Source organism: Cydia splendana, chromosome 1 (assembly GCF_910591565.1).
Source record: "Cydia splendana chromosome 1, ilCydSple1.2, whole genome shotgun sequence".
In the NCBI taxonomy this organism is placed as follows: domain Eukaryota; kingdom Metazoa; phylum Arthropoda; class Insecta; order Lepidoptera; family Tortricidae; genus Cydia; species Cydia splendana.
In genome coordinates, this window is record NC_085960.1 from 3,971,986 (window position 1) to 3,997,171 (window position 25,186).

Below are 25,186 nucleotides of genomic sequence, written 5' to 3' on the forward strand. Positions count from 1 at the left end.
TTAAAACGGGATTTAATCATGTATAACATTTGCAATTTATTAATTTATAATTTTAACCTTTTTAACTCCCGGAACATGCTAGCACTTCCAAGAAATTAATACAAATTCTGTGTAAGTCGATTCACTCCATGTATGGTTGAATGGAAGGGTTAATATAAGTAGGAACTATCACACACACATCATGTATCACAGTGATATCCTATACAGGAAATCTTCTGCAGATGAAAATATGACACTTTTACTACACTTAAAATGTAATAACAATTTATTTATATTAATAAGTAGAGTCTGTTCGGCAAGAGAAGAGTCGTGGAACGTATGGGGCCTAATACATTCCACAACTCTTCTCTTTCCTAACTGTTAAAACTATAAATAAATTTTTATTGGATGGGATTATTCTCGCTTAGCTTGTCTTAATCATCGATGTTGGCATGGGGTAAAAACAAAACTATAATTCTCAATTCAAAATCTAAATTCTGCAGTTACTGGAACAATCCATAAATTTTGAATATGGATGTTTCCTGTATTTAAAATAAGTTATTTCACACCATGCATGAAATAAAGCACTACCTAGATAATTATTAGAAAAACATAGACAGCAGTTAATTTCTGGCATAATTTCTATTAAATAAATTGGATAGAACTAAATAAAGTAGGTTACTTGACAGCACAGAAAACCACCTTCTTTCTTGACAGTGACTGTGAGTGAATATATAAATTCCATATTGGCATATCATTATGACAAATCTAAAAAAAAATACTGATTTGACTAGTAGGAAAGTACCTTATTATTACACTGGCCGGCCAGTATTCATATGGTAATGTGTTTACATTAAATACAAACAAAACAAATAAAGTCCTAGTCCCAGGCTGACATAAACAGTAAATAATGTTTTAATACCTATTCCATTGACCCACAGCAAACCATCATCTTAATGAGTACTCATACCTTATGTAGATAGAGTAATTATACAGATTTTAAACATATACCTACCTACTAAACCATCTAGCTAGGCAATCAACTGATGGCTTGCTTGGTAACCAAAGACTATTACGGTAATTACGAAACCTCTGGCAATTAAAACCAACCTCGGACTAAAATTGTTATTTAAACATTGGCTTTGTGGCAATCTTAATCTTAGAAATATTGCATTGTTAGATAAAAGATTTAACTATACCTTTAGATCCATTCATTGGGTTTTATATGTCACAATTACACCAGCCACAGTTCAAACTGATCAACAATCACTTCCAGTAGAGATTATTTAAAAACAGTGCATTGCAAGCTGCAACGCAATGTATACAGTATAGGTAATCAGCTGATAAGGCTGTCAACGCGCGCGGGGAGCCGTGCTCGGGCCGCGGCGCCGCGGCCGCGCGCCGTGCACCGGCGCATGCTTACAGATTCAACTGGAATCAATTAGCTGGACTTGTGCAATACGTGCCGTCAGCCGCACCTCATGCACCTCACACACTACCCGATCCGCTCCGTGAGACGCCTCACGGCTGCGCCACAACGGCGATGCACAAAATCGAACACCATTACTTATTCACTAGTTGTTTATTGTCATGTGCGGCCTACATGCGCAGAGATCATTTTATTTTCGTTCCGTGCTCCCACTGGCTAGTACTCACCGTCTCTTTCCATTGTCGTGGACGCACCGAGTAAACAACGAAACCTCATAATAAAACAAAATGGAAGTCCGCCTCGCCCGCACCGATATGAGAAATTTTATGAGCGCTCCGAACACTTCTACTGAGTTGTAAAACGTTGTTACTATCCTATTGTAGTATTTTAGCAGCCCCCCTCCAGAGATTATTCGCCGTCACCGATCCGAATCGTTCACGAGCACAAAGAATAAATATTGTCCACTAACACTTTATAACACCACGAATCGTTTAGATGACGATAAACACAAAATTCAAAACGTCCACTTGAAAATAGTAATCATTGAAGCGCTCGACATCCTGAGACACAACACCCACATCAAAAAAATCTACATGGCGACTGGCCTAGGCAGCCGCTTTCAATAATTTCCACTCGAACGTATCCCTGTTTCACTCGTTCACCATTCATTTAATTATTTCTCAATACGCGCGAGAGGGACAGAAACATATAAATATCTCCTACGTATGAATAGAAGGTGTTGTGAAGTGTCCCTCCCTGTCTCTGTCGGGACCGAGTTGAATGGACCCGAGACGCGCTCAACCATTGGATCGATGACGGTCACGTGACGCAAATATGTCGCTACTATCTCGAGCCCGCGAAAATTCAATATTCATCTGAAATAAACTACGTTCCTTCGCTCAATCGTAATATTTTAATTTTCAGCTAGCTTAATATCAGTAACCTCAATATAGTGCCTCATAATTAGAATGAATCTGTACCTCATCTATTTGTTAGTATCGTAACAACGAATTTTCTTTTGTTTCCGTTATTTTTGCATAGGTATTAGAAGCTCATCTGTTTCTTCATTTAGATGTTTATGTTCATTTCTGTAAAGATGAAGGAAAATAAATGCATTAGAGGTTTTCTCACCCAAGCTCATCACAAATATGTCGGTGTTCGTAGCATTTAGGGTGGGGTTACAATTGTATGAATGAAATTGGTAGGTGATAACAAAAACCTGTTCTACCCACTGCTTCATGTTAATATCTGCAATGCCATGTAATCTAATATTCTGATAGGCGACGCATTTTTCTACTATATACCTGACTGACTATATACCTGTTGCTTGCGCTCCAGGATTCAATCATTTCATAGGCAAACTTTTCACCGTTCTATATACCTACTTATGTGATATTTCTTAGCAGTCGAGTTTATATTAATTCCACATGATTTCAATTTTATATCATCATCATTTTAATATTTTATCTCTCACTGCTGAGCATAGACCTATTTTGATTAGTATGGTAAAAGCTCCGAGGAATTAACAAAGGTAAAAGTGGTCCCTCAATCTCTCAAAATTTTGAAATGTATATAATTATATTCTAAAGGGTATTATGATAATATGAGAAGCAAGGTAAAACAAAACAACCAATGATTTTAATGTATTTATTGTGTACGAAAATATGTCCTAGTTACCTAGAAATTATGTTTTAATATTTACTAAAGACAAAAATTCTATGATTCACAATAAATGTTTATAGTGCAATTATTTATTGGAATAGCAACACTTTTACAGATGCTACATTGGTTAATAATTTACAGGAAATACTTTGTTACAAAGTATGATCTAAACAAAAAGCTTTACTTCTGTTAATTTTACCACAACTTAAAATAATTTTAAACATCTTCCATACCTAAGCAAGTTGATAATCTACAGAGTACATTAGTAGAGATTTTTGAAGCATAATTAATGATAATTGTAAGTATGGACTTGCTAGGCCTACATTAACTATTAAGAGGCACACAAACCCGCCGCTAAAAATCACTCCAAACAATGGAAGTTACACTCTCGTTTAAAAACATCCTTAAATTACATGAAACTTGGCATGAACACTTACATAACACATATCTATGTCTGGTACTAATATGTATGTATTGTGTTAAATACTAGTTTTAGTTGTCTTGTCTGTGTTTTAGTTTGACTAGTTTTCATTGCTAAAAATTATTATACAAAGAAAATAGAGTGAGTAAAGATTTTGTATGTAAAATTTCTACTCATTCTAATGTCTTTGTATTACAATTTCTAGCAACAAAAACTAGTACCAGACATAGATAGATACCTATTTGTTACTTGAATGTTCATGTCAAATTGCAAGTTATTTCTGATTGTTGTTTTCAAATAACAGTGTAACTTCAATTGTATAGCGCCGGCTAGGTTTGTGTGACTTTAAATTTGAAAATGGAAAGAATTAGATGCCGAGTCCAAAGACAGAGACAATGCAATACATTGTCTTGTTCTCCCAGCGCACGGTGCAGGATCCATCCGTGTTGTTGTCCCAGAAGCATGAGGAAGCTGTGTGCAAACCCGCACCATTCTTCTGCATTATTGTGCAAGTCACTAGAACAGTTAAATGAATATTTTAAAATACAGTTAATTTACAGTTAGGCTGTAAATTAACTGTATTGCTAACAGAAAATAATCTTCAAACCTATACACAATTACTTACAATAATTTTATTTTACACAGTAAGTGGTATGGACCAATCATAACAGATTCAAATAATATACTTTTAACTAGGTGTGCCAGAAGGCGAGCAAACGGAACAATAGCAACCAAGGCACGCCGGTGAGACCGGCTATGCATACACACCTATATATTTATAAGGTTTTTGTAGCTTCGTCAGTTGACCCAAACACGATTCAACTACCGCCGACGTCCATTGATTGACTTTGTTGTGCTGATAGGCAGTCCCTCCAATAGAACTCTCGATTGCTTCTTTGATGATTTTGCTCACATCGTCTACGATGAATTGATTCTGAAAATCGTCATGACGGTAAATACGAATCAATACCCACTTTCTCCAAAACAAAAAACACAAAAATGCCATGGCCTTACTTCTTCAGTTAAATCACTGCATTCTTTAACTTCCATGATTACCAAAAACTGTTGTTTCAAATTATCTCCAACTTTTATTTTGTTACAAAAACAACGAAAATTACAACGCTATGAATTCTCTCACACTGACATGATTTTTCTGTGATACACGACGAATACGAAACAGCGGTGGTTAAAATTATGTTTAACAATGTGACGTAACCGAATATGACCAATGACGAGCCATTAAAAACGCTCCATTTTATGAATAAGCCAATAGAGAAGTGATATTCTATTTAGCTTTATTTAGTTGTCAAAAAACGCCTTACCCTCTTATTTTATTATGTTGGCAGCACTGCTTGAATGTTACCAAAAGAAAATAACTTCTGTTTCGGTAGCTGAACTGAGTATAGTTACGATTATGGCGGAATAAACAAGCATTTAAATAGCTTCACATTAAAGTCTATTCTCTATGGTACGGCCACTATGAGTGTTGCCAGGATATTGAAATTCCGAAAATGTAGAGGGATTCTAATTTTTTTACGGAATGTAGCCTACGGTTTGTACTGTTAATAGCTATTAATTATAAACATTAATTCACTCTAACAAAAAGTTGATGCACAATAGCACATGAATAAAACTGCGTGTTCTGTTATTAACAATTGAATCAGCATTTTGTTCGAATAGATGTTTTTATTTTATTTTAATTACTTTATCTTGATTTTTTTGTATCTATATTCATGTGCATATGTAATTTAAATATTCTTCATGTTAAATTTTATTATCAATAACCCTCGCTGTACACCTATAATATTATGACAACTTGTCATCGGGATTTTTTTCTTACAGCACTGGCAACCTCAAACTTCATGTGTCATTTTATTTTAGAAATAGGAATTCATGAGTCGAACATGGATGATCTCAATTCCATCGAAAAACACGAATAATGGCTTCGTCTGTACAAAATAACAGATCGTCGCCCTCGGGCTACTGTATGTGTTGCAGAGTGTGTAATAACGTGTGCTGGCGAGCGTTTAAATGGATCCCTGTGCTGTTGATTGTGTCTATCATAATTTGGTCCTATTATGCCTACGTTATTCAGTTGTGCATTTGTTAGTAGTCAAATTAATAATTAATTATCTGATTCAGTGTATTTTTGTGTTCCTGGCTGTGTAATTTTTGAGCTCATTTTTATTTCAGTTACAATTGAGAGTACGGTGCAGCAAGTGCTTTACCTTATTTTCTACCACATCCTACTGTTCATGTTCTCCTGGTCATATTGTCGCACAATTTTTGCTCAAATTAAGCCCATACCAGAAAAGGTTAGTACTATTATTTCCAATTAATTGGTTCAAGTTGTGGTAATGACCTCATTTTTAGCATAATGATCATTAATCAACTTAAACAATAGATTTTCCTGTTTGTTATGAAATGAGAAACCGTTTTAGAATGTGCTAATGTTCTTATTATCTTCTTATTTGATCAAAACCTTGGTTTTAGCTTTCTATGTCTATCTAGTTTAATAAAGAACAAAGCATTGAAGTCAAACAAAGTTTCTCTTCTAATTTGGCAGGGACGCCCCTTATATGGCTGGGTTAAATTAGTTGTTCAGTGAGCAACAATACCTATACACATGGTTACACTCTAAATAACAAAGTTGTGTCTAGATCATTTTGAACACTAGTCTTGCTTGTTTACTTCTGCAGGTGCCTGTCAATATCATTTATTTATTAACTTTGTAATATGTGTTTTTATCATTTACACATCCATTAAGTGCCATCGCCTTTTCATATCAGAATCGTAAATAAAACTTGATCCTTAATGATGTCATAATTTTATCCTTTTGCCAAAATGGTTTTCCCCCTTTTAGACAAAAAAATCCACCTTTAAACATAAAATATTTATGAATTGACTCACATTTATAATAAAAACCGGACAAGTGCGAGTCGGACTCACCCACCGAGGGTTCCGTACTTTTTAGTATTTGTTGTTATAGCGACAACAGAAATACATCATCTGTGAAAATTTCAACTGCCTAGCTATCACGGTTCATGAGATACAGCCTGGTGACAGACGGACAGCGGAGTCTTAGTAATAGGGTCCCGTTTTTACCCTTTGGGTACGGAACCTTAAAAAGTAGTGGCAGTTGAATATAAATAAACTAATCTATTAAATCAGCACAATTGCCGGGTATGAGTCACTCAATTCACCCCTTTGACATATAAAGTGGTCAATTGGGTCATTTACTACTGCTATTCAAGGTTACAGTCACATTCAATGAAGCTGCAACTTTCACTTCACAAACTAAACTCTGTTACATATTATTAGCATAAATTACTTAAGGGGCTGTCAACACCCAGTGTCCTTGAAATTGATGTTACTTAAGCTATTTTTCAAGAAAATCTATTTGTTTTAGTAATGTAAAAAAATATATATTATGTTAATATTCATTATATTTCAAAGACTGTGGCCATACTTGGTACACAATTGAACAAAATGGGCTTGATAGAAAATAGTTGCTTAATTGGTCTTAAAATCACCATTAAACAGTCAAACATTCTGTCTTAATTTTTTTGACTGATGGGTCTGCAATTAAAATGACAATTTCAAAACATTTATTTCTAAATCGCTAATGAGTAATATTACACAAAAAATCGACATTTTTTTTATATCAATAAGGAATCTTATTATTCCCTTGCCCAGGCCCAGTAACTTGGGATAGTGCTATCTCATTTACTCCGATACACATTACCAGTGTGCACGTTTTAGGTATTGACAGCCTCTTAAGGTGTATTTGAATGTCAGGTTATTCTAAAAATCCATATAGGTGGAGTCCATTTTTGGAATAACCCAAAAATCGAATAGGAATTGGAATGACCCAAATATGTATAATATATAGACGGTCAAGCAAATCTTGTCAGTAGAAAAAGGCGCGAAATTCAAATTTTCTATGAGACGATATCCCTTCGTGCCTACATTTTTCAAATTTGCCGCCTTTTTCTACTGACAAGATCTTCTTGACCATCTATAGGTACATTACCTTAAAATATTGACAACAAGAAATAGAAAAACACTAAAGAAAATATGTAGAATGCCTGTCTATTCTTCTTAATGTTGTGGCTACACAACAAGTATTGTTTCTTGTGATGAGGATAAAAATAAGAGACATAGTGAAACTAAATACAAACCGAATACTGTGTGACAAAACCCCTTTAAATAAAAATGATAAAAAAAAACTGAATATTAAGGTTTCCCATATTTATAGTATCTATATGGCGTTTAATAATATCAAATAGCTGCATACCTACACATTATCCACTTTAAAATTTTACGACAAACTGTGCCTATCTTAGAACCTCATGATCACTGCCAAACACTTTAAAACAAAAAAACTTCTTTAAAGAAACACATCGTCAGGTGACAAGCAAGTCTCGCTAAGTACCACCACAAGTTCATAGCCATAGTAAACCATATTAGTACAAAAAGAAGGTCGATTTTTGTTTAAATTTTTTTTAGTAATTGGTGAATTTTGCTTGCCACCTGACGACATTATTATTGTGGGCCTCCTTGTTTAATAGGATTAATTACTTTGAATATTTCCAGTTTAAGTTACCAGAGGAAGAAATAGAGCGATTACTCAGCGCAGAGTCAGAAGAAGCGCAGAGACAAATCCTGGACAACTTTGCCAAGGATCTCCCTATAGTGACAAGGTGATATTTTTGACAGAGTTGAAAATGATTTTTCAACTCTTATCACTATGAAATAAGGCCACAGACCACTTCAACTAATAGTTGAAGCACATAAGACAATCAAGGTCCCCACACATAAGCGATCACGTACAAAGGAGCGCGGCCGCTTACTCGTATTGCAGTTGCACCCATAATTAAGACCAATACTCGTATAAATTATCATAATACTCAATTGTTTCTATACAATTTAACATAGGTATTAGTAGTTCCATGACACTACAGCTCGATTATTTTCTCAATTCTAGACTCGCGCTTGCAATAAGAAATTGTTGCCGAAAAACATCACTAACTCGAAAACAGATTTTAAACAGATTTGGAGAAAACATCCCTGTGTTGACGAGGTATGTTCAATACCTGTGAGTCGTAGCTAAAATTGAGGAAATAATACCTACATATTTTTTTTTCTGATTTTTATTGAGGCTTTGGACACTACATAAGTTTTACGAACTTTTTCTCCTTTAGCGCTTGTGCACAAATCACGCGAGGTTCGATAGGGGGAGGGGGGGTCACGAAAAAATCACGATAGATCACGTTGGGGGAGGGATAAGGAAACCTCACGTGTATTTTTCTACAGTGAACGAAACTAAAAAAAAATACCTAAGTACCACATGAGTAGATACTTTTTCTCGGTTTCGTTAAACATAAATCTTCACTCTGCACTTCAAAATAGCGAGTCTATTTAAATAAACAAGATTTTCTATATACAATACTACTTATCTTAAAATTAGGTCGAATGAAAAAATTTCAAAAAAATACACGTGAGGTTGTGTGGAGGGAGGGGGGTAGCCAAAAACCTCACCAAATATCACCAAGGGGGAGGGGGGGTCAAAAAGTAGCCGAAAACACCTCGCGTGATTTGTGCACAACCCCCTACTATTGGTCTATGTAGAATTACTAACGTATTGTATATATAACTCTGCGCGCACATAAGTTAAACTTAAATTATTATAACGAAACGGGACTTAGTCATGTACAGTTACCAACAATAATATGTTACACAACGAAGGCCGCAAATATATCTGACACGATCTTATTTGTAGCGCAATAAGAACGCGTCACATCTTTTTGCGGCCTTCGTTGTCTAACATATTATTGCAGGTGACTGTACACACTAAAATGTAAAAACCATTAGCGCCAAAGGTTGCATTCTATCCAAGACTGCTGTTAATGGAGGTAACATACATGTTTTACAGTATACCGTAACTAAATCGGTCGATTCTTTAGAGATAACTGAACATTCGTTCATGAACAAATATGTATACATCCATGACATGACTTACGCAGTTATCACACAAAATATGCCACAATATGCCGCTATGCCACAAATCTACAATGTACAGTCAACTGTAAAAATATGGGTGCACAAATCATCTTAAAAATATGTCCCGTAACTCTTATGTCAGTGAATTACGAACTATGGGACATATTTTTGAGTAAGTTGTCTACACCCATATTTTTACACTTGACAATCGTGTAGTTACGATTGCCTGTCAAATATCAAAAGTGCGACCAAAATCGGAATGATGTCAAGTGTCTTTGGAAGTATTCTGAAGTAATATGTGATTGTGTACCTACTTAAATTATTTGCTTTTAATTATGTGGTCACGTTTTTTCATTTGTAGTCTGCATCTTACCCACTCATGAAATGCTCATATACGTGATGAATTCTCTTTTACACACTTCGAATTATCGTAAACCATAAGCGTCATGGTCTTAGAGCATTTAATAACTGGAGATGTCATGGCTGTCATTTTCAGTACAGTCTGCCGATTTTTGCGGGGGAGGGGACGTCAAATGTATTGCTATTTCTACATGATCTGTACGTAAGGTACAAATAGCCATGTCAGCCCATACAAATTTGCACAATTGTGCAAGTTTTTCGGCAGAGGGGTAAGCTCTTAAAGGCGACTCCAGTTATTAAATGCTCTATGTGGTCATGGTAGATCTGTGGGCTGTAGATGTGTATAGCCTTGTCTAGTTCGTACTACGGACCTTATCCGATGTGAAGACCGCTCTAGTTTGCGTGCGTGTTAGTGTTTACAAGTGTTTACGCTATGATTAAGTTAATTATTGTTGCCATGCTGCCCTTTACGCCTTTATCATTGCTCGGCCGATAACCTTTCTCTACGATATATGAACTTGGTACTCGTACTGTACTGAACATGTACTTACTTACTTACTTGGCTGGCGCGATGACCCAAAATGAGTCTTGGCCTCCAACACAAGAGCACGCCATTTTGCTCGGTCCAGAGCGGTATCACGCCAGCTTTCGCTGACGCTGAGCTTACGGAGATCTGCCTCCTCTCTATCTGCCCAACGATATGTAAGACTGGACATGTACTAATACAGAATATAATCGCTCTGGGTAAAATTACATCGAAATTTCAAATATTTGCATGACTGATCGAAGTTGTATACGTTCAGACAGACATACAAAAGGGTTTCTATTTCTACTTTAAAACGTTACTTTAGTCTCGAAAAACGCTATTAAAAAAGTGGTACCACATTGAAGTCCCATTCCATTAGTGATATAATAAAATCAGAGGATACGTATTTAAATTCTTACATTTGCCGATAGCGTCTTTCTGTCTGTTGTGTTGTATTGTTTATTACGTGGCTTTCAAGAATGTGTAGTTATTCTCGGCACATAATTAATACATTACGTGTTCGTGTGCTATAATTCTTGTGACGGGCTAGGTCGCTAAATGACATTAAAACTAACGACCACACAGATGAAATACGCACTTTGCAAACTGTCGTTTTATCGGGACTCTTTTATCAGTTGTATAAAACTGAGCACAAATTCAGATTTATTTTATTAGAACAAGCTTTGTTGAAGTACCTATGTATGTATATAGGTATTTATGTGGGGTTGTTGTAGGTTGCTGTGTTATTGGCCACTACATAGTAATTTTATTGGCCTATCCTAACAAATCAGAAAGAAACAAGCGAAAATAAGTCTTATTGTTAGGAGTGGCCAATTACTATGTAGTGCCAATAACTATAGCAGTCACCATACTCGTACAGTCGACGTCAAAGATATGTTTACACTTTTGCACCTTACTCCTTTGTAATAAGGCGAAAAGTGTAAACATATCTTTGACGTCGACTGTATGTAGGTATGAAGTATGTAGGTAGAAAAATTGGAAAGATTCAAAGTAAGTCTAAAACTAAATAAAATGAGAAACTAAATTAAACTATACTCCACGGCATCTTATTCTTAACGCCGATGCTGACAGCATCTCATCACAAGACTGAAAACTTCGCTATCTTTAAAGTTTCCTTTCTTTACCAGAAACTGGACGAATTCTAAGTTTAAACAATGTGCCAATGTACTCGACAAACCAAATGCAATAACTTTTACAATACGTACCAAGTACCAATACTACCAATGCGCTGTGGAAGAAATCTGCCCGCTCTACATAATGTTCTCTATAGTTGAGTTAAAAACTCGCTGCACGCGAAACAACTACAAAAAGGGGTGGAGCGCCGCCCGCTGCAGGTAGGTGTGACAGAGAGCACACTACGTATTCTCGTGCAGCTAGTGTTTCACTCAACTATAGCAGCGAAACTATAGATGGTCAAGCAAATCTTGTCAGTAGAAAAAGGCGCGAAATTCAAATTTTCTATGGGACGATATCCTTTCGCGCCTACATTTTTCAAATTTGCCGCCTTTTTCTACTGACAAGATCTGCTTGACCCAGTATATATTCGATACCTGTTTAAAGATAGCATGGAAGCTGGGATCGGATGGGATGAGAGCCTCGACTATTGCTATCGCATTTAATAAATGATATATCCTTATTTAAACTTTATTTTTCAGAACAATGTCGGGCTCAGTGCGCTACTGCAACCGCTGCGTCCTAGTCAAGCCCGACAGAGCGCACCACTGCAGCCTCTGCGGGCGCTGCGTGCTCAAGATGGACCACCACTGTCCCTGGGTCAACAACTGTGTGTGCTTCCACAACTACAAGTTCTTCATGCTCTTCTTGGGTTATGCGTTGGTGTATTGCACCTTCGTCATGTCCACGTGCCTGCCTTATTTCATTAGGTTTTGGAAGGTCAGTAACTTGATTTACAAAGGTTTTGCCACACTGCAGCCTCTGCGGGCGCTGCGTGCTCAAGATGGATCACCACTGCCCCTGAGTCAACAACTGTGTGTGCTTCCACAACTACAAGTTCTTCATGTTGTTTCTGGGCTACGCCCTGGTGTATTGCACCTTCGTCATGTCTACGTGCCTGCCTTATTTCATTAGAATCATTAGGTTTTGGAAGGTCAGTAATTTGATTTACAAAGGTTTTGCTACACTGCAGCCTCTGCGGCCGCTGCGTGCTAAAGATGGACCGCCTCTGCCCCTGGGTCAACAACTACGTGTCCTTACACAATTACAAGTTTTTCATGCTATTCCTGGGCTATGCGCTGGTGTATTGCACCTTCGTCATGTCCACGTGCCTGCCTTATTTCATTGGGTTTTGGAAGGTCAGTGACTTTACAAAGATTTTGTCATATTAATGATATGATATGTTGCCCCTAAGTCAACTACCTACAAGTATTAAGCGGTGTACTCAAGATGGACAACCACTGCTGCATTTTACGTTAACCCGCTCCGTGCAACCGCGCCAGTTAGCGGATGCCCGAAAACCCTTGTAGCAACCACACGATTAAGGGCCAGTTGCACCAATAATACTTAACGGACTGGTCAATACCACTCAACAGAGTACTATGAAAAGTCACATACAAAAAAAAACGCTTTAACGGTGACAGATGGTTTGGTGCAACCGACCTTAAATCTCGTTGTCTTAAAGGTCAATGATTCTTTTGTTTATGTTTTTTTTTCTTTATCAATCGGGATATTTTGCTGTGATACTGATAACTTGATAAGTTTACCGTTTTATTTATAACAGTGTTGCTTAAGCATGTACGGGTTTTCGAGTACCTATCTGTTTACTTTCGTTATCGGACTTTAAACTTTTTTGTGTATAACGTCACAGTTCACAGACTCTCAGTGATGCTTCTTGACTTACTGGCTTTTTTTCTATCTAGACACCGTTACAGGTTCATTGGGAAAAGTAACCCTATATAATATTAATGAGCATTATTAACGGTATGAAATGAGGCTCATATATTTGACGCTTATTTCATTAACACAACGGCAAGTGCCCATATAATAGACAGTGATTACATTTCCGTGAGAATGACTATTATAAAGTGTCAGCTGTATGAGATCGTAGTTATCTCGATACATTGTTGTTTACGGTTATCCTTGCGCGGGTCGTGGCCGTACTGCGGTTGTAGCATTGTCCTATTTACTTATACACCGCGTGCAAATATAATATGTGCATGATTAATTGCCACGTCTTAAAGTAGTGTGTTAAAATTTGACGTATATCTCATTAACACGGGTGAAAATGTACGCAGTTAACACATTCACTGCCCCCGACGCACATGTGCGCTTAGATATGTCTGAAACTCTGCTGGCTGAACCCACTGCACCTTAACTCTTTTCCAGGCATAGTATAGTATGAATTTTCTCAAATGATTTTTACACCTAAGACCCTAATTTGTTAAACAAAAGCCATCGTTTCTTTTGTGCGAGCGGTGGGCTCCCGTTTTGAGCGCGTGACAAAGCAACAATGTCGTTTAAAAAGCTGCTGTATCGTGGTGGTTTTAAGGTTAAAATCTAAGTAATATTATGAGCGCTCGCCTACATTGAGGTGGTCGATCGTCCTTCATTACCAAAACATGTTACATGTACATATAGTTGAACCTTAAAACCACCACGATACAGCCGCTTTTTAAACGACATTGTTCCTTTGCCACGCGCTCAAAACGGGAGCCCACCGCTCGCACAAAAGAAACAATGGCTATTGTTTAATAGATTAGGGTCTTAGGCGTAAAAATCATTTGAGAAAATTTATACTATACGATTTATCGACCACATAATATGTGTTAATAGAATCTCAAACTCAGTTCCGATTTAAGGTTCAAATTAAATTTCTTTCGCAAAATGTGACTCATCGTCAAATTAATCACCAAAACTGAACTAATTGGGATATATTTAGATTGTTTGCGAAAATCTTCTAAATTAGTGCGGCCTGGAAAAGGGTTAAGATGCCCATTATGCATGTTAACTGCCCATCTGTAAACCATAAGATAGGCATAAGATTTACCAATGGGGTGTTAAGTCTTGTTGTTCATCAGTTCAATTTCCAGATGTATAAGGAATACCAGCATGCCCACTGCGACCAGTTGATAGCAAAAGGCACATTTACTAAAACATGCACGGATATTATCGTAATATAACATTGGTTTTCCTTTATTCATATACGCTTGTATATCATTAGTGCAGAGTAGGAAACTAGATGTTAAACTTCCGTTCTCTAAATACCAAAATAAACCTTTGTTGAATAATAATTAATAATAGATTCGCGTTCGGTCTTTGAAAATATACCGAACTGATTAACTGAACGACAGAATCGTTTCTAATTTTAGAGTCTGACACAGCTAATGTGCAAGCATGTGGCAATGTCATCATTAATGTTAAATTTCTATAAAAGTTATGACGTTTATAGTGTCACTCCCTCACTTTGTTATGTTCAACTCGATGCAAAATTAGCTTAGACGGACTCTAATTGAAATGGCAACAATATTTTTTTAATACGGTTTTATTAATAAAAAAAGAAAAGAAATATTTAGAAGACGGGAGAATTAGTTGTTTGGGGAACCTATCAGAATACCTGTACTAAATTATTAAGTCGAATAAACGCTCGTCATGTTTCGATCGCTTTTTGAGGATCTTTCTAATGCAGACTATTAATCGAGCGGCCGTCGTGTACTCTAAAAGTCTACTTAAACCACTTTATTCTCATTTAGAAATAAAGAAAGTCTAATATATTCCTAGTCGTTTTGCTTTTTCCTCATTTTACTTTTGGTTTATCTAAATATTCTAAATTAACTAGGTACCAAATGTTCTACTTTCATATCGCCCACTTCAATTGTCACTTCATTGTCTTCTAGCTGGGAACTGTTGACGAAGAGGTGATTCTGATAGGTGCCCTTAAACCAAGCATTAATTACTAGGATCATTTTATTCGTATAGCGTAGTGAGTCACATATTGGCCAGCCACAGCCTGCACTGTATCTGATAAAACCTTATCAGTAGCAGTACTCGCAGTACTCGCACGCGTTTGAACTTTCATCACGTTAATCATTTGTTTTTTGTTCCACATTGTTTGAATACTTTTTTACACGGTATACTATAGTTATTAATATTATACTGTATCGCAGTGGGAATGTTTGTGTGTGAATGTTCTAACATCTTTCATTGACTTTAAGTCGTTGAAATAGGGTTTATGAATGGCCAATTCACAATGTCGAGGATTCATGCAGTGTGGAATATATTGTATAGTCTGTCAAGCTATTTCCGTCAGTAGAAAAAAAACGCCAAATTTAAAAAATGAAGCCGCGAAGGGTAATAGTCCCATAGAAAATTTGGATTTTAGCGCCTTTTGCTACTGACAAATTTGTTTGACAGGCTATAGTTTCCTTCACTGTTAATTCACCACAATCTTTAGGCTTTTGTTGTACACTATTCGAAATACGCCTTCTCCCCATCATTCTTATCTCATTGTTAAGGGGCCCACAGATGACCAGTTCGTCGGACGATATCAGCCTGTCAGTTGTTCGGAACTGGCACCTTTTGTGTTTAACGGCCGGCGAACTGGTAATCTGTGGGCTCCTTTATGGTTAGTTCTTTTTAGCCAGAATGTTGTATCCCAATAAATTACGCTATGTAAATATTAAACCACATTAAGTAGTTAATGCTTCTAAACCGTGGGTTGTCCACTTGCCCCATTTATTTACTGTTGAAATGTGGTAATGCTTTTCTTTTAAAAAAAAATGATCTGAATCTTTTGATGTCTGTCTACAAAGAAATTCCAAAAGAAGTTCCAAATACCAAACAAAGTTAAATTAAATTCGTTCTCTTTATCACTAAACTGCTATACAAAAAAATATAAATGTTATTTGTAATTCCAGGGAGGTGACTTCGGTAACGTGGCGAACGCGGGCCGGTACCATATTGTGTTCGCGTTCTTTGTGGCGCTCATGTTCGGGATATCGCTGGGCTCGCTGTTCGGGTACCACTGCTATCTCGTCGCCACCAATAGGACGACTTTAGGTACGTATCTACTTCGGTAACATGGCGAACGCGGGCTGGTACCATATTGTGTTCGCGTTCTTCTTGGCGGTCATGTTCGGGATATCGCTGGGCTCGCTGTTCGGGAACCACTGCTATCCCGTCGCCATCAATAGGACGACTTTAGGTACTTACGTACTCCTGACTTCGGCAACGTGGCGAACGCGGGACGGTACCACAGAGTGTTCGTGTGGATTATGAAATATTTTCCACTTCAGCTAATTTCACTGCTAACGTAGGCCTCCTAACGACCAGTCGGGCATTGCCCTTATATAATGGTTCCCTACGATTTTGGCCAGATAACCTTGCCTCCAGCAACCTCCTCTAGTCATCAAATTACCGTATGCCAAACAAAGTCAATGTTACATTCCAATTAGGGTCACCTGTATTTAAAGGGATATTGTAGTTAATCTCAATTGAACCCTTTATTAGAATCCTTGGACTACAGTCGCTTCTAGGGACTGTGGTCCAAGTCCCTAGAAGTGACTGTACGTTACCTGGTCCAACCGTACCATTTCGATCTCTATAACATATGATTAAGGTTCACATTTGTTTGCAGACGTGCTCATATTGTACCGCCGATTCGGTAGCCCCACTAAACAGATTGTTGGGAATATTTTTAACAGATTGGTCCATGGTAAATGCAGCCACTTCTAACAGTATATAGTAGGTACATTTTAGTTTGAGTAGGTATCGTAAATTTATTCTCATTAACCCTTTACCAGGCTAAGGGATACTTATATATTTCCCACATACGGGACTTCAAACATGTGTTCTATTTTCGACGAGTAAGACTGACATTGGATTGTCATTTTTGAAATGTCAGCCTGGTAAAGGGTTAAAAGACGCAAAGAAAATGACAAATGCCTACACTGGTACACTTGGTACCAATATAGACGTCTTATATATCTTTAAATTTCATACGCGTGCTGAAAAGAGAAAAACTTAGTTGTGTAAAAGCCGCTTCTAACGTAGTTTACAATAATAATTGTCATTGTTTTCACATTGTTCGATCTGATATCGGATGTCGGAAGGAAGTAAAATGAAAGATATATGTGTTTCACTGTATTTATTTATACATTTAATAAAACACTATTACTAAACAACGATAGACAACGCAAAAAAGGCGGACTTAATGCCAATGGCATTCGACGACCGGTCTGGCCTAGTGGGTAGTGACCCTGCCTGCGAACCCGATGGTCCTGGGTGATGAACACTAATATTTGTTCCTGAGTCATGGGTGTTTTCTATGTATATAAGTATCTATTTATCTATATATAAGTATGTATATCGTCGCCTAGCACCCATAGTACAAGCTTTGCTTAGTTTGGGGCTAGGTTGATCTGTGTAAGATGTCCCCAATATTTATTATTTATTTATTTATTCTCCTGCAGCTGTTTTTGTCATAGGCGCCTTCCGACATCCGATATCGGAAAGGCGCTTCCGATAATTTCAGTCCTGTCGGAGCCCCCCGTCAGCTGTCGGACCGATAATATGTGTGTATGTGTAGGCATAATGCTTGTTGTAGTGTGCGTGACCGCTAAAGACAGCGCCCGCGCGACTCGACTACGCGGATGTATGATCCTACATCCGATATCGGATCGGACAATGTGGAAACGCTCTAATACCGTTCGAGAAATGGGCTCATGTAGATATGACTTCGACCCTTTCGAAGTTGTTTGCGAAAACGCCTACATGTCCGTTCGTTTAATAGTACTCTACGTAAGTACAGTTAGTATCAAATACATAGTGACGGCCAAAGTCGCCAAATATATCGTAACACACTTTTGTTACAGAAAGAATCACTGTTCGGAAATATTTAGCAAATTTCTCTATCTATTAGATACTGATTGTATATATGAAATTTACAATTCATACATACCTTGTTGTGTTTGATAGTGATCAGTAATCTCATGATGTAGTTTTTATCTCCATTCACATTTCACAATTTGGTTATCTTTAGATGTAAACGTCACTCGTAACTCGACGATTAGATAACTGTGTTGACTACACTACAACTAATCGCTTTTCGTTGTACAATGTATTTCCTTGAAGTCTGCTACATTTCGATTAACTTGTTTTATAATGCAATTCGGTCAGATTATAATTGGTTCAGTATAAAATGGCAGCGTAAAATATTTAAACGCCCAATATGAATTGAGAAATTCTTGGTCACACTTTTTGGTGGTACTTTTATAATAAAGCGTTTTAAAATTTTGGATTTTTTATTTTTCGAAAATGAAAAAAAGCTGTGATATACCTATATATTAAAAAAATACGAAATCACCTTAGCTCCAGGTTGGATTTGAACCAGCGTATTCAGTTTTTAACGACTGATCCCATAACCCGTGAATCACTCGGCCCCGAGAGCCGTCGTCTGAATTCCTTAAGTACAAACAACAACGCTCCTAACTGTACATCGGTGGACTTTATTACAAAAGGCATAAGGTCCACCGATGTACAGTTAACAGTGTAGGCGATGGTACATATACGCAAACTGCAAAAGGCTTATCGCCATTCGAGTCACTTACGGATTTCGAAAGCAAGATTAAAGTTTGAACGTAGTAATTTGAAACAGCGTTTAACGGAAGGATGTGTCCTTTCCAAATGTAAAACGTTAAATGTAAACATAAAACGTTAAATTTACAGAGGCGTTCCGAGCGCCCATGTTCCGCGGCGGTGTAGACAAGAATGGGTTCTCCATAGGCGCCTACGGCAACTTCAAGGAGGTGTTCGGCAACCAGCCTTGCCTGTGGCTGGTGCCCGTCTTTACCAGGTAAGGCGGTCACATTTGATGTGGGTTTAATGCCGCTCCGGTGTGCGAGTGGGACGTGCATATCGCTGTCTCGCTCATACAGGAGCGGTGTGTGGATCGGCATCAGTGTGATAACTGCGTTTACGTTTGTTTTTTAAAGGTTGAGGGGTCGGAATGGTTGACAGTTGCACTAATGTTCATTATTTTTGTATTAAAGTCAGTTCTTTAAAGGTAGAAAACGGTACCTATAGGGTAGGAATAGGGCTCGGCAACCGTTTTATTTTTCAAACCGGTTTCGTTTGTTCACCCAGAAACGAAAAGGATTCGTTTCCGTTTGCGGTTACCGGTTAAAGAACTGTTCTATTGACATACTGATTTATGCCATATTCGTTCGATTTATGTCAAAAGATGTGAGAAAACTTATGGCATTTGGTATTAATGTAGCTCAAGAAGATTTAGGTTTTATTTAAACTTTTTGGATACTTAACACAAATATTCTATTTAAAAACGCTTAAACTGTTACACTTCAAATAAAAAAATCAACGCCATTTTTAAATGTTAATAACTTTAGCACTTTTTAAATCAATTTTAATTACATTGGTTATTGCTTTGTTCTCACGTTGCTTGTCAACAGAACATGAATGTGAATGTGTGTCAGATGTAACTGACGACTTAACTGTGTCTCGTGGAATATTACCTTGGTAATAAACATTTGTGCAACTGCTCTAAGAGAAATATAGATTTCGAAATGGTAACATTGCATTTTGCTTTTATAGAGATAAGGAATTCAAAATTATATTAAAATCTTCAAGATGTATTCTACTGCCAGTGCCTACAATGTATATATTTTAGCACACATTTATATTATACAAAATTTCGAAAAGCTAATTCATAGTGATACTAGATAGGGTCAGTTCTATTTTTGATAAAAAAAACTCAGACACATTTAATATGAGTATTCTGTCAGCTATCTAAATAACGGGACTGCACTGTTATGGACTTAGTGTCAAATGTTAGACTCCAAAAATCCCTAAGAAATAGCTCCTAGCGACGTAATATCTTGGTTGAAGATTTAGAAAGAATAGCTTGCAAACGTGTGTCCTCCTTAGTTTGTGGGTTAGACATGTGACTGTGTGCATGATCAAATGTGTGTAAAAAGAAGTGAATGACATTTCTAACACGACCGGGTTTCTAGAAAGAAATGAAATAACCGTGTGTATTTTTAGTTATAGGATTAAAGCACATTCACGTAATCATTATCATTACTACTAACTTAATGGCATTGTTATTTATTTTATTACGAGCTTTCCGATTTAATATTCACTATCTTTTAATCATTTAAAACACATTTCCCACTATATTTAAAAATCACTTCATATACCTAACCTTAGTTCTAAGCTGTTACAGTACAGTACCTAGGTATGCATAATATTTCGGTGGTATGTTTCATAAATCACTTCATTTTCATCTTACAGGTCATTATTTTTATAATAACATTGGGCTAACGTGTGCTATTTGTATATAAATATCTAACTAAGTAATGAAAAAGTTGTTTTCACGGCTCTCACGCTCGCTTCTACTATGTCTAATGTCTATACTAATTATGCAATAATATGCTATAATAATATATGTTTGTATGCATTGACGCTATATTTCTATATATATATTATATTTAAGGGTTTATAACAAATTTAAATAAAAAAGACGAAAATATCGTCGAAATTAGGTTAGGGGCGAACTTCTTTCCATGAATTGTGCATGTATTGGTTTACAACCCTCTTTGCAACTTTTATATTTACTAGTCCTTCTATCCTCTCTTGTCTTGAAGTGCACATAGGTTTTTTTAACGTGCAAATCTTAGGTTTTTTTTTGAATTTATAATGCTAGCAGTAATACTCACGCCGTAATATGTGAAGCGATCGCCAACGATCCACATATGGCGCCGGCGTCAAACTATTCGTAACTTACCGATTTTGTCAGCCTGGGTGACGGGTGCGATTTCCCCGTGCGTCGCGAGCACCAACTGCAGACGTTCACCACTCCGCAGGAAAGCTACGATTCCATGGGCACCACGCGCTCAGACTTGAGAAGGTCAGACAAATCCCCACACTTCTCAGACGACTCGCACATACCTTGAGAACATGCTAACACTTCTAAATGACCAATAACGGACCTTAATGTATTTGCATTAAGGTATAAAATCCAGTTAATTGTGCGAATGTTACTTAGCTTGTCTGTTACGCTCGAATAAGGGTGACCGGGGACCGTAGTAGATGCGTCACATTCGCGAAATATGGCAGATTCAATCAGGGCTCGGAATCGATATTGAAATACTTGTTAATTGAATGTGAACTAAAAAACCGGTTAATTGAATGTGAACTAAAAAAATGTCGTTCTCTCCTTATCGGTAAGAAGAGAGAACGAAATTTTATGGTACTCGGGGAACGATTTTATACCGGTTAAACTCAGACGCTCGGTTAAACTCGTTCTATCTTGCTTCGTAATTCTCAATTTAACCGGTTAATTTCATTCCACATAAACGAAAGACGAACGAACAATAGAAAGTTATTTAACCAATAACCGCAAACGGAAACGAAATCCCTTTCGTTTCCAGGTGAATGAGTAAAAACTGTTAGAAAAATAAAACGGTTTCCTAACCCTGAATTCAGTGACAGTAAATGTAACTCATTCTAAAACAAGTCAAATGCCTAGTTTTAATCCGTGTTGAATAAAATAATGCATTGAAATGAGGTTTTCGATATTGTTATAAGGCTCGAAGATTTGTACAGATGTAGTGCACAACTATTTTCCTTCGTATTTTAGCGAAAACGTAAGTACGTGTCTTGCTATTTCAGCCAGTCTCGATACAAAAAGTACTGAAGTTGACTGAAGTAGCATGACAAATACGAACGTTTCCGAGAAAAACCAAAGGAAAATAATTATGCACTACATGTGTAATGTTTGGATTAAACAAATATATTTACTGCTAGCCAAATAAGGTTTTACATCTGCTTTGATGGGTCAAGGCAGTGATGAGTGAAATTTAGGCACTATACAGTACTTTTACTTATGACCAATTGTATCGTGTCGATATTATGCGAATGAAGACGCTTGTTAAGTATGTTTTCGGATTTCTCTTGCCCTGGGTCCAGCGGCGGTAGCACGGTCGCATTTTTATCGCCTGTCACCACGCCTGTCACGTTCTAACCAGAATGTAAGTGCGAAAGGGCAGGCATAGTGACAGCCGATAAAAATGCAACCATGCTGCCACTGCAGGGGGTAGATAGATCGTTGTCTGTTAGATGTAATGATTTCGTGGTTCATAACGTACATTTTTAACATCATAAGGTTCAAGGTCCCACCTATAGTAAGTACTTATTACTTCGATGAAATTGAAATGATTATCAATCGGAATAGAGTAGCATTTGTTTAATTTCGTATAATTTTCTAACAAAGCAAAATCAACTCTATTCCCTACACCATAGAATTCCAATTTAACGGGCAAATTTTGGATTTTATTCTTGTACCTGCGACTGGGCCTTAGGAGGTCAATGAGACTTGCGATTTATTCATTTATCGCGCCCTTAACATAGGTATTGGCCTCTTTAAGTAGCACCTTTTATGAGGTACAGTCAGCAGCCGAAGTTGCTAAGCGGGCGAGGTGTTCAAAATTATCTTGACGCGACTTTATTGTTAAGAGAATAGGAGTGTGTGGTAATTTTGAACACCTCGCCCGGTTAGCAACTTCTGCTGCTGACTGTACTTACCTAAACCGGAAACTATTATATTTGACAGATGATTGACTACGTTTATAAATGTCTTTAAACTCCCCTTATAGAAGTCATTTTTATCATAAGTCTGAATCTGTGCATTGTTCAAGGCGCGGAACCGGTTTTTTCTTCATACAATAAATACCGGTATTATTACGTTCTTTTTCGTTCTTTGGTTTATTCTTTCATTTTTAATGGGACAATCTAATAATACGAAGTTGTTACCTAAATACATGATTCAGTCCGACGTAAAGAGCATTAACTAATTAAAGCTATTGGGCTATTTCGGGGTTTTGATAAACCGGTTACGAGTCTTGGCATTGTTTTTATAGTTTAGTATTAAAGGTTCAGAAAATTGTTAGTCTCACCATTTAAGACATTTAATATTTTATAGGAAAACTTGTTGTCTTTTGTAGGTGCTATAGGTCAGAACTATAAAATCCTGACAGCCAATTAAAATGAATTTTTAAATTAAAGTTAGAATAAAGATTTAACCGTAAAGGTTAGTGAAGTTTTTTAAACGTATATTGATAATTGTTATCATTTTTCTATAGGTACGTATTACTTTTATATTGTGCATATTGTTGTATGCAATGCTGCAGTTATATGTTACATTTTTAGTCGACAATGTTACTTAATAAATATTTAGGTATATGACAATTTCTAGTTCTTTATTACTTACTCTCTTAATGCTCTAATTCTCTACTTAGACTCTAAATTCTATAGGATTTCTATTAGAACATTATGTACCTGATACATAACATTCTTTAATTTAGTATATCGTTCTCAAGATACGTGGGGTTCGTGCTGATATACCTGAAATTAAATTTTACAAATAATACGAACATATTTTTACAATAATGATTGTTATGTATGCGAATTGCTTAATAATGCATTTATTATTTTTGAGCTATATACAACACACAAGACTGATAAAGTTAGAATCCTATGAATTTTGTATGTTTTGTGCACAATAAATTAATTTGTCTTTTATTTTGTTTTTTGTTTTATTTACTCTAATGCTATGAACACTGCGCCTCCCGTCCCGTACCAGCTTGTTGTAGTACAAAGCTTTTTTGCAGTTTAGAAACTTATTTAGCAAGCAAACGGATACTATCATACTACTAATAAACCTATTTACCCAGATTTCTTTCATTGACAACTTTTTGTTTTTGAATGACTGCCTTTAGGCTGTCTTTCCAATGAAGCAGAGAGGAGAGGAGATGATGTGACTCAACCAGCTTGGATGTAATCCAGCGGAGCGAGCAAGAGATGTGGATAACAACCAATGATATTGGTTGATTCCTCATTTCCGCTCGTCTGCACCTCAGTGGAAAGGCAGCCTTAACTTGGTGATTAACGTTATATGTTAAATTTAATAAGTTTCATCAAGAATTATACACGTACTGTCTGTGTGATGTATATTCAAATGTATTTCTTTGGAATCTTATAAATTCTTCTCTTCCTCTCAGTCTATAAGTACTCAGGGTCTTGATTGCTGCAGATAATTTATTATCATCGTACATTCTTTTTTATAATTCTATATTATTGTGTCAATGTGGTCTTAACAATATTATAGATGCCAAATAACACCTGTCTATAAGTCCAATGGATCTAGCACACTCAGTGGTTCGCATTTATATCACCATGTAAGTTTGGATTCGCCTTAAAGTCTTTGTTTACATAATTTTAAGGTCCTTAGAAGACTAACTTCAGAACAAGTAAGTTTCTTTTTTAATTTTATTGAGAGTAAACCGTCTAATCGCCCAAATAACCTCATTAAATGCGTGTTCAAATCGTCTGCAGCATTCACGGACCAGCTTATGCTTCTAAATGTCAATATAATTGGTACAGCGGGGTTGAGACATTTTGTTAATATTTTAGCGTGGCGAACAGGCACGAGACTGAGAGATGGAGACTTTGCCCCCAGAAGGGGGCCGGAGCCCCGGCCATAGTATAAGGACAATTTAATATTAATAATCTAACCCACTTCCATCCTGCAATAATTTTATTACTATTTTAAATAAATCAATTCTTATTTATAACATGCTTTTCATTCATTGGCGATAAATACCCGTATTTTAATTGGTCAAAATTTAAGTCATTCACTTCTTTTTGATGTAGTTGATGTTAAGTATAATTACAGTGTCCTTTTGCATGCTAATTGTTTTAGCAGTAGAACAATAGTACATTATTGTCGAGGCTCGGGAGTAGCTACTTGCAGGCTGAG

The 25,186-nt window shown here is 36.7% G+C and overlaps 3 protein-coding genes across 4 annotated transcripts in view; 1 reads left to right on the forward strand and 2 right to left on the reverse strand.

The window, feature by feature from the left end:
* LOC134789725 (uncharacterized) overlaps positions 1-2,309 on the reverse strand; it is a 59,204-nt gene extending 56,895 nt beyond the window's left edge. Inside the window, exon 1 of the mRNA XM_063760361.1 lies at positions 1,636-2,309. The gene's annotated coding sequence lies outside the window, so the exon portion shown is untranslated. The remainder of the gene's footprint in view (positions 1-1,635) is intronic.
* A 729-nt stretch (positions 2,310-3,038) lies between these two features.
* LOC134793151 (dynein light chain Tctex-type 1) lies at positions 3,039-4,666 on the reverse strand. The gene is made up of 3 exons (XM_063764769.1): positions 4,506-4,666; positions 4,260-4,425; positions 3,039-4,007 (listed from the first exon to the last, which is right to left on the reverse strand). The coding sequence occupies exons 1-3, from the start codon at positions 4,539-4,541 to the stop codon at positions 3,859-3,861; spliced, it is 351 nt and encodes a 116-aa protein (XP_063620839.1). The 5' UTR covers positions 4,542-4,666; the 3' UTR covers positions 3,039-3,858.
* A 680-nt stretch (positions 4,667-5,346) lies between these two features.
* On the forward strand, positions 5,347-25,001 carry LOC134806826 (palmitoyltransferase ZDHHC15B-like). Of its 2 annotated transcripts, XM_063780223.1 has the most exons (9): positions 5,347-5,596; positions 5,685-5,806; positions 8,088-8,194; positions 12,057-12,294; positions 14,448-14,528; positions 16,272-16,413; positions 19,081-19,207; positions 21,167-21,277; positions 24,841-25,001. In XM_063780223.1, exons 1-9 carry the CDS (start codon positions 5,431-5,433, stop codon positions 24,914-24,916), a joined length of 1,170 nt encoding a protein of 389 aa, XP_063636293.1. In that variant the 5' UTR covers positions 5,347-5,430; the 3' UTR covers positions 24,917-25,001. The 2 variants fall into 2 exon arrangements, with proteins under 2 accessions (XP_063636293.1, XP_063636300.1); XM_063780230.1 differs by lacking the exon at positions 14,448-14,528 and having other exon boundaries at positions 5,348-5,596.
* The last annotated feature ends 185 nt before the right edge of the window (positions 25,002-25,186 follow it).